The sequence below is a fragment of the Podarcis muralis genome, chromosome 16 (genome assembly GCF_964188315.1).
Source record: "Podarcis muralis chromosome 16, rPodMur119.hap1.1, whole genome shotgun sequence".
Lineage (NCBI taxonomy): Eukaryota > Metazoa > Chordata > Lepidosauria > Squamata > Lacertidae > Podarcis > Podarcis muralis.
The window spans coordinates 15,349,968-15,369,444 of NC_135670.1; the positions used below are offsets into that span (position 1 = coordinate 15,349,968).

Sequence of the window (19,477 nt, forward strand, 5' to 3'; positions counted from 1 at the left end):
CGAGGTCGCTTTAAATCTTAATTTATTAACCAGCTAATAACACTAACATGCTTTTAACTCAAACCAAGTGCTAAACAGTTTTTTTAACCGATAAATTCCAAATGTCTTAATACCCGTCTTCGCTGGCGTTGCATTTCTAAAGGGGGATTAAGCATCTAAATGTATCTTTTAATGTCTATAACATGATGGTTTAAACAAACAGCCACAAAATCACCAAAAACAAACAAAGGAAGTTAAAGGGACGTTTAATGAGGTTTTTTTAAAAGAAGAAAAAACCAGGAGAAACTCAGAGGGTTAGCAGGGGGGAAGCTGTAAATGTGGGCAAGAGACCTTCCCACTTTAAGTCTTTGCGTACTGGGCGAGTTTGAAGGACTGGCTTGATGAAGAGCACTGGAAATGCGACATTGGGATAAATCCATGTGAGTAACAGTGGAGTGTCTTTAAATCCACAATACTTTCATGCACACACTATTTCTCTCTTCCTTCTCCTCTTCTCTTTCATCTTTCACACACATACCTGAACACATACTCTCACAAGCCAGGCTGAGGTGTGTCCTGCATCTTTTAGCTATAGGAACTAGAGGGAAGTACAGAGCTTTGGACCCTCCTTTGTGGGTACCGAGTTCTTAGGCTATATACACAGCTCTTCTGTTGGGAGCAGGAGAGTCCACATTGCAGCCCCAAGAAGGGACTCCGCAGGCTTTGCTTTCCAGCCCTAAAACCCCTCCCTTCCCTCCGTTTGGGCTTTACCTTACTTGTCAACAGCCATTCAGAAGATCTATGATGGCACAGCCGCGCGCAAACTCCAGAGTGCAGTTGCCCTCCACATTTCAGCCACTTGAACTGCTTTGGGTCATTTCTCACACACCGCTTCCAAGAGAACTTGGGGGGTGGGGTTTTTGAATTGGGTTGGGGGGTGGGTCAAAAGGACTCCCAAGGCATTTCTCTGGACACCCCTCCCAACCCCAGTGGGTGGGGAAGGGAGAGATTGGGTGGGGTACTAAGCTGCTTTTGTGCAACTGCAGTGGCTGGATTCTATCTGGCTGAGCTGAATTTGCAGTAGACCATCTCCAGAAACGCACACACACCCCTTTGCATTGTGGCATTGAGGCACACACCCTCTGGACTGAGGAGCGAAACAGGCCCCACTAATCCCCAAAATCAGTTTTGGTCCTCATGATTTGTCATTAGTTGATTATTCCCCACCCTCAAATCTTAAAGGCATTCTAACCAGAAGGGATAAAAAGTACCGTATTTTTCGCTCTATAAGACGCACGAGACCACAAGACGCACCTAGTTTTTGGAGGAGGAAAACAGCAAAAAAAATATTCTGAATCTCAGAATCCAGAACAGCAAGAGGGATCGCTGTGCAGTGAAAGCAGCAATCCCTCTTGCTGTTCTGGCTTCTGGGATAGCTGCGCAGCCTGCATTCGCTCCATAAGACGCACACACATTTCCCCTTACTTTTTAGGAGGGAAAAAGTGAGTCTTATAGAGCAAAAAATACGGTAATTCAAAAAGTTGAGTTCTGCTGTTTGTTTGTTTTCCTTTGAGCTGATATGTATAGTTCCTGTGACTGGAGAACCCCGAAAACCCAAAGCCATACCCTCCCATTCTGAGCGAGAGCTCAGGATGGCTTTGAGTGTCTTGTTGGGGTTCAGAATTTGGAAGGTAGTTGTTGAATAGCCCCACAGGGCCAGCCCCTGGCGTCAGTCCAGCTTCATTTTGGAAAGCAGCTCTTAAAGCAGGACGTGGAAAAGACCGGGGGGGGGGGGGGAGCTTATTTATTTCCTTGGCACCCCTCAAGGAAAGGGAACATTTTGGACAGGTATATCTGATACACACACACTCGTCTGCACTGCCTGATTTCAGAATAAAATCTCTTATTAGGGGGATTGTCGGCTAAGGTTGGTTGGCATCTCGGGTTTTTAGCATGAAATAGCAGAGGAGAGGGCTGCTCTTTAGTTGCCGCAAAATTTTGATTCCAGCAGTTCCTTCTTGGCCAGATTGGGGGGGGGGGGCAGCCTCTGAATGCTTCTAGGAGTGGCATCATTAGACTTGCAAATTTCCCTTTAGCCCGGCAATGACTGGAGGGGGGGCATCCTGAGATGTGCCTGACACATTTCTACTTAAAATAAAATAAAATATAAGCTCACTTTTGATACTAGACAAACAAACAAAATCCACCAGGAAAAAAAATGTTTTCAATTTCCACCCATCCAAAAAAAACACACACACAAAACTACTGGGTTGTAAATTTGCCTCTCCAAAATAAATAAATGGGAAAGCCTGTCACCCAGCTTGGCTTAAGATAACAGCCCAGAGCCTCATTTGAACTTGCGTTATTATTTACTCCCTTAATTATTTCCGTTTACAGCCCACTGTGTCTCTTGATGGGCAGGGGCTGTTTTTCATGGGCACCCAAGCCAGATTGCAAGCCTGGCCTGTTGGCACCTGCCCAGCCAGCTTGCTGGTGCTGAGAGAAGCCGGTCCTGGGCAGGGGCCAAGAGGCTCAAGTGAGCCCCCACTCCCTCCCTCCCTTCTGCTTTTCAGGGCTAGGGAATGCAAGGCCTGCAGCTGAGCCATGCCAGCCTCCTCTGCTTCGAAGTGCTTCCTGGCAGCTTTTACACTTCTGGAAAATGAGAGCAGAGTCAAGGAAAAGGCAGAGCCTGCGGAGGCACCCTTTCTCCCTGGTGTGGGTGCCAGAAGTAGGGACCCAGAGCTGGGCACTCTGTACGTAGCCAGAGGCACTCTCTATTGCACACACTTGGGGCTGCACCCTGGACTTTGAAAACACACTCTAAGCCCTCATCTGTTCCCCCGCCTCTTTCTTTTCCTTCCTTCCTTTCTCATGCAGTTCCTCCCTAGCCCTCAGCACCTCCCCTTGAACTATGGAGGGCTGGAAACCTTGCCTGCACCCCACTGCCTCCAGATTCTGCTTCCTCGTGGCTCACTGCCCAGCCTTGCAGGACTGGCCGTGGAGCAGGAAGAATCCTGGGTCTGAAGATGAGCGTTTCTGCCTGCTCTAGCAGGCTTCAGCAATGATGGCGGAGGGCGAGAAGTACACGCAGGGAATATCGGCTACTCAGGCGGATTTACGTCTGAATTATGCCTCCCTGGAGGTTCCTAAGCTGTCTTGGCTTCCACAGATGTTTCATTTGGCGCTAGTCCTGTTTCCTCCCCACCACCGTCTCTGTCTCCCTCTCTCTCTCTCTCTCTCTCTCTCTCTCTCTCTCTCTCACACACACACACACACACACACACACACACAGCCTACCTCTTTTGTTTGCTGTTGAGCTGCAGGATTTCAGCAAAACAGGCTTGATGCTCTCCTGGCTTTTGCTCACAAGCATTTATGTCCATATAGCATCAATGCCTCTGGGCCAGGGAGTTTGGGCAGGCCCAGCGCAAGAGGCACACCAGGGCCGGCAGGTGCCTCTGGGCAGACGTGCAGGCGCATTTTCATACAAGAAAAAAAAGCCAGGTGGGGAATAAACAGGAAATAGCATTAAATGGGGGGAGTGGTTCCTGAAAACCAAAACTAATTAAGGCACTAAACCAATAAGCAGGTGGGTGGGGGTACGTAGGGTGGAGAACGTTGTCAGGGATCCATTTATTTTGAGCCTGATTCTAACCCTGAACAAAAACCAAACATTAAAAATAACAATAATACTGACAATAATCTTGTTTCTAAAACGAAGGGGGGCAAAACGAGACTCAGAGGGTTAAAAATATCCACTTGCAAACTTCTCCAGGGGGAACAAAAAGCAAGAGCTGTTTATTTTAAAGTCAGGGTTTTGTTTGGGGTTTTTGGTTTTTTTTATAATTATTATTTTTTTCCATAACAGATTAGGAAAGTTCAGTCGGCTCCATCTGGAGATGCTTTTTTAGGTTGCAACAGACGGTCCCTTTAACATTTCCCCATCTTTTTTCCCCCCCTGCACACAAAAAAAACCCCACAAAAACCGTTTGAACGAAGAGTGAGCGAGGGGGGAGGGACTCTCCCAGCCAGGCTGGAGTTTGAAGCTCTGCAGCTGGCAGGGGCATCAGCTAATGAGCGGGTGGCGGGGGTGGGCACGGGGAGGGGGAGCTGCTCTGTATTCTCAGCCCTTGGCAGGCTGTTTTTCCAAAGTCCCTCTGCACTAGCTCATTCAGGTGCATGTGTTTCCCTCTTCAAATGCTCTTCTTTCTTGTCAGGGGGCCTCCCACATGTCCAAAGCTGACTGCCCCTTTCCCCCGATTCACCCGAAGAGACCCACCACCATCTCAGCTGGGCAGTAGTGAAAAGTAGTGAGATTCCCTAGAGCAGAGGGAAGGGACCTTCTTTCGTAGGCAGCCTTGGGGGCTGGGCTGACAGTGGTGGGTGCAGCCAAAAGCAAAAAGCGGGTGGGTGTGACCTACCTTTAGGCATTAGGCTATATTCCAGCCATAAGGAGATCAGCGCAGATCTCTCCATCCAAGCAAGCCAAGGGACCTGAGTCCCATGGACCACATCCCTGAGGTCCCTCACACCCTGCTGTTGAGTCCTTCTCAATACATGAGAAGACCCTTACTGGGTGGCTCCTCTTTCCTCCAGTGCCCAACTGGGAAGGAGTTCGAGAGCTCCCGATTACTGGTACCCAGGAGCAGAATGCCACTGATGCCACAGACTGGGTGGAAACCTCTGTATCAGCCCCTAGACACCCTGTCCCCCCCCCCACTCCCACCCCCTGCTGCTTTGAAGGGAGCCATTTTCAGTGGGGGAAATGGGAGGGAAGGGCCAACCCCACTCACCCCCACACGGCTGCTATTCATTTACATAATAGATGCCTATACAGCAGGATCACATCCTTGCTCACAATCAACTCATCTTGCTCGGTTGAAAGATGTCTGGTTGAAATTGCACAAATTAACTGCACGCACGCAAGGCGGAGAGCTTAAAAGCTCTTTTTTTGCACCTGGTTTTCCTACTGCAGAAAGAGCTTTCAAGTTCACCACCTTGCTTGGAGGGCCCGCTTGGCGCACCAGTTCCAGAAGGTAAGATTGCTCACATGGGGGGCAGTTCCAAGGGGATGGTTTGAGTACACACATTTTTTTCCATATATCCACCATCCCAAAAAACATAAAACACCTCCCCTACCAACACACACAGACAAAATGTGATCGTGCTGTATACACATGCATCTATTTTGGCCCTTACACCAAATGGCTCACTCTGCAATTCTGCTGGCTTAACTGAACAAGCACCAATTTTCCCCTTGTATTTCCCCCACACATAGAGCCATTGGGGCCCTTTCATCAGTTCCACCTAACGCGGTCCCTCTTCTGCCACAGCTTTCCCTAACCCCTGCCTGGATCTCACTCACCTTCTAACCCCCGTCAAGCTGGCTCCCACCTTCAGTTTCCATTCATGCACATCCTGCCCCACTTGACAATGTGTGCCCCCCCCCCCCGGTGCAAATTGCTCCAGAGGGCATTTTTTCCTGCTTCCCCTGTTCCGGACACGGATGCCACCCATCACAGACTCTCCCCCAAAAGACTGTCAGTGGCTGTTTTTCCACCCACCTCTATCTGTTAGGTGCCATGAAGGGTCCTTCCCCTCTGGCCCCACTTCCTCTAAAGCGGGTAGAGCACAGGGTCCTGCCTGTGCTCCAAACCCGCTGCCTTCTCACAAGGCTGCTCCACCAAAGCAAGTAGAAGACCCCCAGGGGCCTGAGGGGAGTTGGGCTGGGGCAAGACTGCCTGTGATGCCAGTGGGCTGATTTACAGGAGGCAGCCATGCCCACCCCTCAAATAAGGACTGGAGCATAGAATAGGTGTTTCTCATGACCCAGGCCCAGTGAAGTTGAAGGACTCCCCCATCCAGGAAGAGTAAGGCGGGAGGGTGAAGCCAGGTGCCCACACTTGCCCTCCTGCGCCCCCACAAGTCCTTCTGCTTGTCAGCCTCACTTCCCCAATCTCCACCGGGGTTCCAGCGGCTGACTGGGCCCCCTCCGTTCTCGCTCACTCTTTGTCCTGCTTAGGGGGCCTGAAGTGCAAGCCAGGGTGCAGGGAAGCTGGTTGGAAAGCTTATGAGGGGTGGGCAGGGGAGGGACCGGAGTACATCGCACAGAAGGTTCAGGGAGGGGCAACACAAAGCACAGAGCTGAAGGATGGCCAGGGCAAGAAGCTAGAAAATGAACCCGTTTCCATGATGGATGGATGGAGAGGCAGATGGGTAAAGAGGGAATAAGAGTCAAGAAAGACAGATGAGATAAGAAAGGTCTCTCTCCTATCTGTCTCTTATTCCACACACTCTGCTATCCGACTGCCATAAAGACGAAGAAAATAGATTAGAGAGGAATGTAGAGTGGCTCAATTGCATTTGATTGAGTCAGACTTTGTGGGTCAGTCAGGGGAGCCCCAGCGGCAGTGAGTGGGTGGGCAAATTCCAGCCTTTGGTGCTCCTGCACCTGCCTGACCCCCCGCTTTCCCCGCCTGCCCAACCAAGAAGTGTCTGTCTTGGGCAGGGAGGGAGGCAGGGCAGCACAAGCCACAAAGGCACCCTCTCACCAACATAGGAGGTGAAGATGGATGGTTCCCAGGGGTACAGACGAATCAAACTCAAGAAGGCTTGGAAGAGCAAGGTGGGTGGGTAGAGATAGATGGATAGATGAACAGGCAGATGGATAAATGAGCAGATGAGGGACGCATGAGGACAGAGCTGCTCCACAGGGTCGGTGGTGGGAGCAGAAGGTCTCAAGGTGGTGCAGAGAACCATTGAAAGACCAGAAGAGGAAAATGCAGGCCTCCTCAGAGGGTGAAGGGAGAAGTGCTTGGGCTGCCCTTCCTGAAGTTCCAGCCAGCCTGGTTTGACAGCTCTTGTGTACTGTGTGCTGCTGAGCCCCACCACCCAACCGCCGAACCCCCAGTTCATATATTGTCCACCTTCTCTTTCCGCCTGCCCCCTCCTCCCCCCGTGGCTCCCTGCCCCCCTCCCTCTCCCCCGCCAGGTCGCCAGCTGACGATATTTAACAGCCAGGCCGCCATCAAGATTGGAGGCCGGGACCAAGGCCGTCCCTTCCAGGGCCAGATTTCGGGGCTGTACTACAACGGGCTCAAGGTCCTCTCCTTGGCAGCCGAGAGCGACCCCAATGTGAAAGTGGAGGGGAACCTGCGGCTGGTGGGCGAGGTGCCCTCCGTCATGACCACGGAGACCACAGCCACCACCTTGCTGGCAGACATGTCCACCACCATCATGGAAACCACCACCACCATGGCTACCACCACAACGCGGCGTGGCCGCTCTCCCACCATGCGGGACAGCATCACCCAGGTCAGTGGGAGGGAGGAGGGTCTCAGGGGCAGGGAGGGCAGGGAGGGAGAGGTCTAGCCAAGGAGGGTCTAACTGGGCGGAGGCGATGGGCAGAGGAGGAGCCCGGCTACAGGAGGGCAACCTGGGAGCGGGCTTCAAGGGCGGTTGGGGGTTTGTGTCCTCTTTAGGGTGCTGAGCCAAAGTCCCCCCCCCCCCCCGAGAGATTGTAGCTCACATTTTGCCTGGGGGATGGGACCTAACCAAGGAGAGACGTTTGCAGCCCCTGAGATTCTCCACTACTGCCTGAGTTCATCGGTTGTCAGCTGGTGGTCAACATCCCCCCCCCCCGCCCCAAAACAATAGAGCCTGATGATCCCGGCTTCTTTTTGACAAGGGCTTGAAAGGGGCGGTGCCCCCACTGTCATCATCGTTCTTTTCTTCAGAAGCCCTCGTCAAGAACAACAATACATCATCATTCTCAGAGCCTTCAAGCGGGGCAGGGAGGGATAGATATTGAATGGCAGCTGTTACAAGGGGCTCTGGTTACCAGCAGTAAGTTTTGCCAAGCCTTGAACCCCCCCCCCCCCAAAAAAAAATGTTAGCCGCCTCCTATTTCACCATCCCTGAATGGTGAAGCAAAATGGGAGAAGCGGGGAGTAGGGGTTGGTTTTGGCACTAGACTTATCTGCTCTTAAAAATCAAAGCATCTTCAAAAACGGTCTATATTGGTGCGTAATGAGCAAAGGCGCTTCCCTGGTTATAGCACATCCGTCTTTGAGAAATCAGAGCTAGGCATGTTGGACAGCTGATTTGAGAGCTTAGAAGCAAGCACTCGAGGAGACTGGCTCCAGCATTCCAGCACCGAAACCCATTTCTTCATGTCTGCAGAAGCAGATGGACAAGGGAGGAAGGGTCAGCAAGTCAGAACAAGCCCTGCTTCCTTTCCTCTCACTCCCTGTGCTGCCTTTGCTTTTCAAGAAAGCAAGCCTGGAAACTTCCCATCATAGACTGTTTGGTGTTGCCTGTACTTCCTTCCAGCCCTGCCGTTCTCGAGGTTGGAACACCATGTTCATGGTGTCCTGCAGTTCCTTTTGGGGATAGATTTTGATTTTTCAAAATCCAGCCACTGAGGCTGCAATTTGAAGGAAGAAAGTAATGGGGGGGGCAGGAGGAAGGAGATTTCTTAACCCCTTCCCATAATGCTGTTTTCCAGCTAAAAATTGTGCCTCTCACAATCATCAAAGAAGCTTGATGGAGTAATTTTATGCTGAGAAGTCCCTCTCCCCCTATGGAAACCTCAGTCTTAGAAGCAGCAATTTATTTTTAAATGCCTGTAAAAATAATCAGGCCACTCTTACGTATCCCGCATTTTGCATCTCAAGTCCCCACTTACTAATAGCCTAGCTGTTGGATGCACACCCACACACACCAGGCTGCACCTGGAAATGAGCAAGAGTCTGGTAAGGCCCAACGTCATTGAATCATAGAACTGTAGAGTTGGAAGGGACTCCAAGGGTCATCTAGTCCAACCCCCTGCAATGCAGGAATCACAACTATCATGTTGTCCCTTTCCTTCCCTTCAACCTGCCTTGTCTGTCTGCTCCTACTGGAAGATCTGCTTCTGTTTAGGCTCCCCTCAAAACTTCCTGCAACTGGCATGAGACTCTTCAACTCAGGGTTGTGGGTTTGAGCCCCACATCACCAAAAGTTTCCTGCATTGCAGGGGTTGGACTAGGATGATCCATGTGGTCTCTTCCAATTCTGCAATTCTGTGTGTCTATGCTCAGAACCCGGCTGAGGGTTTGGGGCCTGTATCCTGTATCCTAACACATGCCGCTGGCTTGGCAGGAAAGCCTGAAGTCAGCCCGTGAGTGAGGCTTGTTTCTATTCCTGCCGAATTGTGCTGAACTCCCTCCACCCCTGCTTCAGCTCCTTGCTTTTCTTGCTAAAGGAGACCTGGTGGGCAGCGGTGGGGGGAGAGGAGGAAGAGACAAGGAGGGCTCAGCTCTTTGGACTTAGCTTGGGGTCAGACCCCAGGTGTATTGATATAAACACCCCCTCTCCTCACACACACCTTGCGCCGATTGGGGCAAAGCATCGTAAAGCAACATAAAAATGCCATTAGCAGTCAGGCCACAAACGCAATATCATAAAAGGTAATGAAATCACATTAAAATATTAGAACGCCTTAAAAGGTTGGAAATAAAAAGCCCAAACGAGAAAACCACACACATTCAAAGGGCAGGCGGGGAGTGGATCAGCCAGAAGCCTCCGGTGGATAAAGGAGATTGCTGGTTTCCAGTTATTGACAACCATGTCTGACACAGGCTTCTTCATCAGGAGTCTGGCATCTCCAGATGAAGAGTTGTGTGAGACTCAAACACTTGCCCTCCCCTTCAGCAAGGCAGGCTGGTCCAGGAAGGAAGAGGAGCTCCATGCCAGTGTTGAAGTATCTCCTATTCCTAATTTTACACACACCTCCATGCCTTGATCCCTTTACTTCTGGTTGTCTGCCCTCTTTCCTTATCTCCACTTGCCATCAGCGAAGGAGAACGTTAGGGCAAGGCAGCCAGATTCATGCAGAGATGGACTTCGTAAGTTACTCTGGACCTTGGCCATTCAGGCCTTTGTAGGTGGAAGCAACTTCAAAGCCACAGCACCTGTTTTCTCAGCTGCTGTTAGAGAGCAACTGTATTAAGCCATTTTAAAACTTGCAGCATGCTTGTCCACGTAACGTCCCTGCGAGGTTGGCAGCTTTTAGTCCTATCTAATCTGAGAGGAGCTTGCCCACGGCTTCAGTCCCGTGCTCTCATAAGACCAGCTCTTCAGCCCCTGTCCAACGCATGCCTTTCCTTTGTCCCTGATGCTGGCACTCTCCCTCCGCTAAGAACAGATGTGCTTGGCACCTGGGATCCCATCTTTCATAGAATCATAAAGTTGTAGAGTTGGAAAGGACCCAAAGGGTCATGTCCAACCCCTCCTGCAATGCAGGAACCACAGCTTTCCTACTCTGCTGCCAAGTGATAATAAACTACACATAGAGATTTGTGGCGCCCACTTTCAAAGAGCACATTTTGGTTTGGAAGTCTCACAGGAGCATCTTACAAACACAGGAAGCTGCCTTTCGCCAAGTCAGTCTCTTGGTCAATCTAGCTCTGTATCGTTTGCACTGACCGGCAGCAACACTCCAGGGCTTCCTAGAGGGGTTGTTCCCAGAGATTGACCCCAGGCTCCACCCCCGCCTTATAACCCTTTTCTTAATCATGATGGTTGCCATTAAAGGGTGACTTTGATAGGAGCGTCAGGAGCCACCTTACTCTGATTCAGAGAGTTGATCCACCCAGCCCAGTGCTGTCTGCACTGAGCGGCAGCAGCTTTCTGGAATTTGAGCCTCTGGGGCCTTTCCTGACTGGAGATGCCAGAGATGGAACTTAGCACCCCGTCCTGCTAGTGATTCCAATCCTGATTGAGCAAAGCGCCGCTTTAAAGAGGGGCATCACCAACTGCCTTAGACCAAGTCAAACCATTTGGGGCATCGGTATCGCCTGAGGGTTTCGGAAAGGGTTTTTGCTCCCTGAGGGAGTTGGCGATTGAACCCAAGACCACCTGTGTGGAAGGCACATGGGTGCCCCTTTCATAAGGGCCACTGATTCTGGGGTGGGTGAACAAGGATGGTGGTCATTCTCCTTCTCCTCCAGGCCTCACTCTTATTTTGGGAGCCACAGAGCTGTGGGAAAGGGCTGGTTATCAATACTCCTCCCCCCTCCCACCACACTTTGCAATACATGCAAAAAAGGAGCCTTCATGAATGTCTCCCCCCTCCACCTATCTCCCTCAGCCGCGCTTGGGCCTTTCTGCCTCTGATGGCACAGATGATGTTCCTTTAAAAAAAAAAAAAACCGCTGACAAAGTCTTCCGGTTGCTATGGCAACTGTGGCAGTAATTAGGTTGGCCTGGTTTCTCGTGCCTTGAAAGTGTGGGGTGGGGGGGACACAGGAAAGAGGCAGGTGGTGTGAAGATACAGAGGAATTTGCACTGGGGACAGCAGCAGGGGGGCAGTTTTGGTGCTGAAATCATCCCCTTGCAATTGTGCATTAATTCATCTGGAATCCCCACCTCTGCTCCAACGCAGTCCTTGCAAGGAACAATGCAGCTCAGAGCTACCTTCACCCCCTTCCCCTACTATATCCAGAAGCTCAATGGGTGGGGGGCAGAGGGGAGATCAATGGATAGGTGTTGGTGCGGATGTTACCTGATCCTGAAAACACGCCCCCCCCCCCATGGGAGAAGCACCCAGAAGGCATTTGGATGTTTGGAGACAGATGAGCATGGCCTCCTTAGCGGGGACCGAGTTGGGCAGCAAACCCAGAATTCCCAGGGTCCTTCCACAACAGGCATGCAAGGTGGAGCCGCCACAATTTTTAGTAGAACTCTGCCAAAAATTCCTTTTCCAACCAGGTGTTGCGGGTGGAGAATGAAATAAAGCCCTCTTGAAAGATCAGGGGGGAGGGAATTCCGCCCCCCCCCAGTATTTTCATCGAAGGAGTTTGCAGCTCACCCTGCTGACCCTTATAAGGTAGCCTGTGCTTTTGTAGGTGGGGGTTGGTTATTAGACTAAAAAGAGGGAGTCCTGTACCACTCACAGCTGCACAAGGCTCATTCCTTTGTTTTCGGCCAGCCGCACTTCCCAGAATGCCTTGAGAGCAATGTCCCCAAATGACATCCTAGAGCATGGCCAACAAGAATCCTCAAGAGGCTCTTTCCAAAGCTTCCCACTAGCCAGCCACAGTACCAGAGGACAGGGAGTGGCAATCCCCTCCTGAAAATTTTGGAGAAATTTATATCCCTCAGAAATGTGGCAGAAAATCATCCTCCATTTTCCCAGGGGGAGAATGTCTCAGGGACCCCAGAGGGGCTACATGACCCCGTCACAGAATCCTCCTCCTGTCTTTCTCCATCTCCTTCCTTCTTTTTTCAGACCACAAAGAAGGCAGATCTTTTTTGGCGATGGTGTTGGGGAATGGAGGAGCGGTTTCTATTTTTGTAAATTTAGATCTCCTTTGCACTCCTTTTCTGCCTTTTCCAAAAAGCATTGCTTTTGAACCTTCCTCCACTCAGCACACCTTGACTATTACCTTCCTGGTCAGCAGCATTTTATCATTTTGTTTTATTTTTAATCCCGCTTTTGATGAGCACTAAAACAATTTTCGGATGGATTTTTTAAAATTAAAACATTTGCACTGCAAAATTTAAACGAATAGGTGCTATCACAATCCTGAAAGCAATCACTTAAATAAATAAGCTCTTTAGCGTAATTGATTTTTTTATTTTTAAGGACCAATTTCAAATTGTTTACAAATGGCTGTTCGGGCGAATCATCTCCTCTGCTCTGATGCAGCGATGTTGCGCTCACCTGAGTAGATGGAACATGGCAGGGTGTCAGCAGAAAAAGCACAATATCACTTAAGAGCATAGAAACAAGGTCCACTCATAGCAATGACTGAGTAGCATGAGGAGGCTGTGTTGTCTGGGAGGGGCCCCCCCAGAGGTCTACCAGCCCCCCACCCCAAAAATAAAAGGCTTGGTTCTCCAAAACCAGCTTCCTCTGCTGCTTACAGCTCTCTCTGCTCTTCTTCCAGAGCACCTCCTGGGAAGAACAGGGCAGCCCAAAATGCTCTGGTGATCTGCTCTCTCTCTCTCTCTCCTAGCCATCCACCTCAAGGGCCTCTCCAGTGAGAGCACTTCTTCGCTTCCCAAGGGCCCTCCATGATACTCCAGCCACCCTCTGTCATCCCCGTTGGCCACTTGGCACAACAGCCAGCCGGATGAGTGGGTGGAGGGAGGGAGGGAGCAGGCCAAGGACCCTGCTGGGCCTGGTCATTTGTCTCTCCCCTTTCCCTGTGCTGTGCAACTGCCTGGCTTCCAGTAAGCGTCTTCATCACGTTTGCCTCATAAAGGGGTTTATCCCCCCGTGAGAAACCATCCATTTTTGGCCTGCCACATTTCACTTATTCCGGGAACAGAATCTGGGTTCCCAACGGCAGGATTTGTCCTCTTTTTTTTTTAAAAAAAGGCACAAATTTCCAGACACATTTGCAAGAGAGGGAACGTAGCATGCCAAGGGGGCAGTCCTGGCCTCCCATACCCCCAATGAATGCTCAGTTTCAGGCAATGAGGAATTCAGCTTGGAGATGGGCTCCTCATGTGGAGTTGAGGAGGGGTTAAGCCTGAGCGTGGAGCTCAAGGATAGCGCCAGATCCCAAGGACTTTGAAATGAGAAATGATAAAAAAGAGCTTCCCCTGGGGAAATGGAGCCATGTGCAGAGTGCATTTTTCACCCCCACTGACCACAGTTGGGCTCTACACCCCTGGGATTCTGGCATACCCTTCCATGGCTCTCCCCTTCTGAAAAAAGCCCAGGGCAAGGTACTCAGGGCTGCCTGGATACCATCAGCATCCCCTGGTTGGAAACCCTGGTACGTGAGGGTTGGTGACACGGTAGTGAAAGGAAAGTACTCTGCACATGCTTATAGCCGCGTCTTTATTCCTGTTATTCTGTGTGATCCAGGGTGGAGAACGGGCTTGGTTCAGGTGAGCCACAACTGAAATTGAGACCTGGATGCAGCAGAATCGAGTTGTGGTGGGGGGGTTGTAGCAAAGGAAGCCTCCTGCAAGACCAAGCCCTCCTCCAGCTGCCTGTAAGGCAAGACCCCGCGTGGCAGTGAAGGAGTGCAGAAGCGGGAACAGATTTCTGCTGCTTTCCCACGTCTCTTGGCAGCAGGCAGGAGCAGGATGCGCCTCCCAAGAGCAGGCGGGTGCTGTGGCAGGAGGAGGCGAAGAGGCAGGGGCGTCTCTCCTGCCATCGTTTGTCTCCAAAAGCGCCTCATTTATATTCCCCTGTAAGAACAGGGTCCTGCTGATTGATTCTGTGCCCCAGGTTCCTGTCCAAGCCTTTGTTATGCTAATTCTGACACAAGGAGGTTGATACGGATGGTGGCGCTGGCTCCGGAATATTGATGGCGGAGGGTGGGGGGAGAGCAAGGAGGCCCCTCCTCTTCTGAAATTTATGTCCTCCCCTTCCTCAAAGGAGCTCTCCTGTGTGGCCCACCACATTGCCCTTGGAGGTAGGGAAGCTGGGGTGAGTGGAGCCAGTGGCACAACTGGGATTTTCAGTTAGACACCCTCTGCCACTCCAGTCTGGCGTGGACCCCACAAACATCCCCTTCTCTCATCCCAGAAAACCACATACAGAAGCTGCCTTCCGCTGTGTCAGTTCATCTTGCACTCACAGGCTGCGGTGTTAAACCTGTCTGCAAAACAGGAGCTCAGTCCCTGGAGTCCAGGGGCCTGCCTTAAAACCACATGGAGGCATTTCCAAACCTGTAAGGATGAGAGGAGTGGCAGCAGGTGCAATCGGCAAGTTTACCCAGATATTTCTGAAGCAGGAACCAGAGGTGGCAATGAGGGGAAGGGGGTTGCTCCACTGGGAGTGGCTGCGACGGGAAGGCCTTTCCTCCGCTGACCCCCTGCCTCTCGTCTTCCTCTCTCTGCAGAACACAGACGACCTCTTGGTGGCTTCGGCCGAGTGCCCCAGCGACGACGAAGACCTGGAGGAGTGCGAGCCTAGTACTGGTGGGTCCTTTTCCATCCTCTCAGCCCCGGGGCACACCCACAGCCAGGAGGGGGAGGGGAGCGCACAGGTTCTCATGCACGGGCCCACCTCCGTGCAGCATGCACAGGTAGTGCCCTCAGGACAGGGGGATCGATCCAGGGGTCCTTGAGCAACTGACTTGCCAAAACCAACACAACACAGTAGCAAGACATCATCCAATCTCTTCTCTCTCTCTTTATTTCTTTCTTTCTTTCTCTCTCTCTTCTCTCTCTCTCTCTCTCTCTCTCTCACACACACACACACACACACACACACACTGCCTTCTCCATTCTCTGCTCTGCACACGGGAGCCTCCTCAGAGCTGGGTGCTTCTGTGCTTCCGCAACGGCATTGCGCAAGTGAGGCACTCGACATCCTGAAAATACCAGTGTTTGTGTCTTTATACCCTGATTTCCAAGGTGATTTTCCATAGCCGCTTAAAAACGGCAGAATACAAAATTAAAAGTCAAGCAAAGCACTGAGAATACACAGCAGCATTTAAAAACACTCTCCGAAATAAGGAAAAGAAGAGAAACTATCAGTCATAAAAGGCCTTTTCAACTGCCACCTAAAAATGGAGAGTGCTTGGCAGACTTTCCCCAGGGAGAGAATTTAGCGCTTGTGGAGCCCCTCCCCCAAGTACCTGCCAATTAAAGTAGGAGTTCTCAGTCCTCATTCAGCTTGTTGGGAGGAGGGGGTTTGCCCCCTGAGTGTTTGTTTTTTTTTTTTAAATAGCTTCTGTACTTGTGCAAATCTGTGGCGGGGGGGCAAGAGTCCCCAAGGCATAACAGTGCCTGCTTCCTGCTTCCTCAGTGGCCTTGCTTTAGCTCCCCTTCCTGTTGGCACTCAGCACCAACTGGGTTTGCTCATAGGGTGGCTGCACCTTACACACCTTGTATTTACCTCCCTTGGAAAAAAGGGCAGTCTTATTCTCCGGTTGCAGACAGAAGGGCCAAGGAATGGAGCTTCACATATATGACCTTTACAAGAAAGCAGAACATTGTTATGGGGGGAAAGACCGGGGTTGAGAGGGAGCAGAGAGGGAGCAGCTTGCCTAAGGCTACTACATAGTTTCACGTCAGAGGCAAGATTCAAAATGGACCACTGAACTCTACCCTTGCAACCCGTTCATTCGGGAGCAGTGTAAAAATCCAGTCATGGTCGCCAAGACCTGCCCAGGTGCTAAAAATATGGGCTTTACACCCACCCACCAGTGGCAATCAGGCTTGTCCCCTGGCATGCCTCCATTGGACTGCTGTGCCAAAACTTCCAAAAGCTAACCATGGTAAGGACCTGCCTGCTACAGGAAGCAGGGTCTGTAGCTCATCTTTTGCACACAAAGGTTTCCAGGTTGCGTCTTCAGCATCCCCAGGTAGGGCTGGGGAAAGATTCCTTCCTGAAGCCCTGAAGAGCTCATGGCGTGGGAGACTGTGCCAAACCAGATGGGGGGTAAGGCACCTTTACTTTGCACATCGGATTTGGGTCAGAGATTGTTCTTGGTGCTCAGTTGGAACCTTCCATGCCTTGTCTTGTCTGGACTAATCCACAATGGAAGCAGACACACACACACACACCCGACATCACTGCACCTGTGTGTGTCCCTGCCGCTGCCACCATGTGTGGACAGATAGACAAAGCCACCTTCAACACACATACCATCCAAATGATGCCCCAGCTGCTGCTGCTGCTGCTGCTGCTGCTGCTGCTGCTGCTGCTGCTGCAAACCATGGCCAGATGTGATTGGGGTGCAGGGCAGAGCAGCAGTTAGGTGACAGGCATATCCAGCACTTTGCACGTGCCCTGTTTGGACCACCACCCACTCCCCCCCAAAAAATGTGGCCAGGAACGTATTTGTATATATGTATTTATTGTAAGCATTCCAAAACTGCGTTCAGGTTTGCAGACTCCCAAAGTGGTTTTACATCACAATGTTAATATAACATCCATAGAACTTAATGCAATTTGAACTGGCCCATCCTTCCACAACCTGGAGCCTTCTGGAAGTTTTGTATCAAAACGTCAGCCACCCGAAGCCCTGCAGAGTTGGAGTTGGCTGGTGGAAAGCTGTAGCCCCAAATACCTGGAGGGCCCCAGGTTTGGGGTGGCTGAATGGGCCTTTCTTCCAGCATCCCCCCACTGGGGCTGGGGCTCCTGGGTATCTGCACCTTTAAGCTCCCCTTGTGCCATCTGCTTTGTCTACAGCATCAAGCCATTGGGAGAGGTGTTTTCTTGCTCGTAGAGCTTGATGGAACGGAGCAGCAGGGTCGTGGGTATGCCACGATTCTGGTGAATCAAAGCAGGATGGTTCTTGGTGCCTTCCTTAGCTTTGTGAGAATCTTTGCTGTCAGCTGCTGTTTTGCAAAGCAAGTTCCTAGCCTTGTGGCTGTGAAGATAATGCTTGGAAGTGTGTGAGAGAAGAAGAAGAAGAAGAGTTTGGATTTGATACCCCGCCTTTCACTCCCTTTAAGGAGTCTCAAAGCGGCTAACATTCTCCTTTCCCTTCCTCCCCCACAACAAACACTCTGTGAGGTGAGTGGGGCTGAGAGACTTCAAAGAAGCGTGACTGGCCCAAGGTCACCCAGCAGCTGCAAGTGGAGGAGCGGAGACGCGAACCCGGTTCCCCAGATTAGGAGACTACCGCTCTTAACCACTACACCACACTGGCTCTAGAGGGGGCTGTCTTATGCAGCTCCCCATGACTACTGAGAAACCAGAACAAAATATGCCAAGGAGGAAGCCTTTTTGTAAACCGCTTTGAGATTTTTTTTACCATCAAGTGGTGTATAAATTTTGTGACATAAATAAATACATAAATATAACCCCAGTCATATATGCAAAATAACAGGGAGCTCTGCAGGTCAGCCAAGTTTGCATATTTTTTCTGGTTGCAGCTAAATCACACCTCTCAGTGTAAAAGGGAAAGAGATAATCTCCCCACTCCTGCAGGGTAGGATGGGAGGAACAGAGCAATCCTCAGCAGTGATAAGAACAACATCAAACGCAAACCCTAAAAGCTTCTGAAGTTTGAGCAATCTTTCTGCAATGCCCCAAAAAACAGACTCCTAGAGCTTGTTACAAAAGGGCTGTCTATTTGTGTGATATTGCCCCAAGCTCATTGCCCACAATGGGGAGGCAGGGAGAGAGAATGAGGGAGGACAGAGGCCCTTTCGGTTCAGGGTCCCCTCTTAGAGCTGCTGCTCCCAGATGGGGTCCGGTTTGGGGTTTGGGAGGTGAACATGCTTGGTGGCAGAGGAGAAGAAGCAGGTCAAGGTCAATGGGGAGCCTTCACAAGATCAGGTGTTAACTGAAGGGGAAGAGAAAGCCACCTGGCGGCTGCTGTGGTGTGGACCCATTGACCAGCCTGAGAACCCACAGCTTTGATCAGCATGTCCCCACCCCTCCACCCCCCAAAAAAAGGTCTGCAGAAAGGTGTTGCTGGAAGCTGACTTCCTCTGAATCCCACCACCTGTTAATCTGGACCAGTTTTTTCTGTGGCTTTTGAGCCTCCAGCAAGAGACTTTCCCAGCCCCTTTTGGAGATGCCAGCAAGGCTGAACCTGGCAGCCCTCACTGCAGCCCTTCCCTGATGTGGCCATTAGCAGTCTGGCAGCAGACCAGGGGACAAGCCCCCATGCGATATCCTCTCCCCTTTCAGATCCAACCCTTGAGCCACCTTCCTACCACCATGTGGAAGTCATGTTGCAGTTCTTAATATGCTTGTCCACATAGTCTTAGCGACTTGAAGATGTAGTTGTGGCCTCTGCTCTCCACGTCCTTCAGCTGCTGTCTTGATCTCGGTGGACGTCTGTGATTCACTTGGGCTGATCTGGCTCCCTGTTCCCTCAGCGTTGAGGGTCCTGCTGGCCCCAGCTGTCAGCTCAGATCACCCTGGACAAATGCCGGCCTCTCCCCATGACAGGCTCTCTCTCTCTCTTCAAGTGAAGTGGTTCTGACATGGGCCTCAACCTCCCCCCGCCCCCTGGCCTTACAAAGGCCAGCACAGAAACACAAACGTCCTGCCACACATCTTCCACACTTGCACCCAGACAGATGAGCCTGCCAAGGTTAGGCTGGGAGGGCCCCAAGTTTGAATCCCCACTCGGCTATGAAGCTTTCTGGGTGGCCTTGGATTGGTCACCCTTTCTCAGCCGGGCCTGCCTTGGTTGTAGTGAGGATAAGATTGGGAAGGAGCTCCAGACACCTGGGAACAGGGCAGAGGCAGGGCCGGATGCCCAGAGGTCCAAGGCAGAGGGTGTGAGGCTTCTAGACTAGTTTGTTTCCCGGCAAAAGGACAAACTTCTCCTCATTCCCAAACAACAAGGCTGGGTTTGAATTAGGCAGTGGTGGTGTTGAGAGGGAGCAGGATAGTCTGGAGCTAAGGCAGCACAGTGGAAAGCCCAATTGTGGGGGTCATGGCTTTACAAGAGAGAGTGCTTTTCCCCTCACCTTTCTCCATGAGCCCAGGGCGTCTTCAGTTTGCCTTCTTCACACAGCCCACGTCTGGTAAATATCACAATACCATGGGTGTGAATCAGGGAGGAGCCGTGACTCAGTG

At 51.3% G+C, this 19,477-nt stretch overlaps 1 protein-coding gene across 40 annotated transcripts in view; it reads left to right on the forward strand.

Annotated features, from left to right (window-relative positions):
• Window positions 1–19,477, forward strand: part of NRXN2 (neurexin 2) — a 346,059-nt gene that overhangs the window by 310,388 nt on the left and 16,194 nt on the right. For all 40 annotated transcript variants that reach the window (XM_077920435.1, XM_077920436.1, XM_077920437.1 and 37 more), the window contains 2 exons: window positions 6,971–7,293; window positions 14,826–14,904. In XM_077920435.1, coding sequence (XP_077776561.1) covers window positions 6,971–7,293; window positions 14,826–14,904 — 402 coding nt within the window. The remainder of the gene's footprint in view (window positions 1–6,970; window positions 7,294–14,825; window positions 14,905–19,477) is intronic.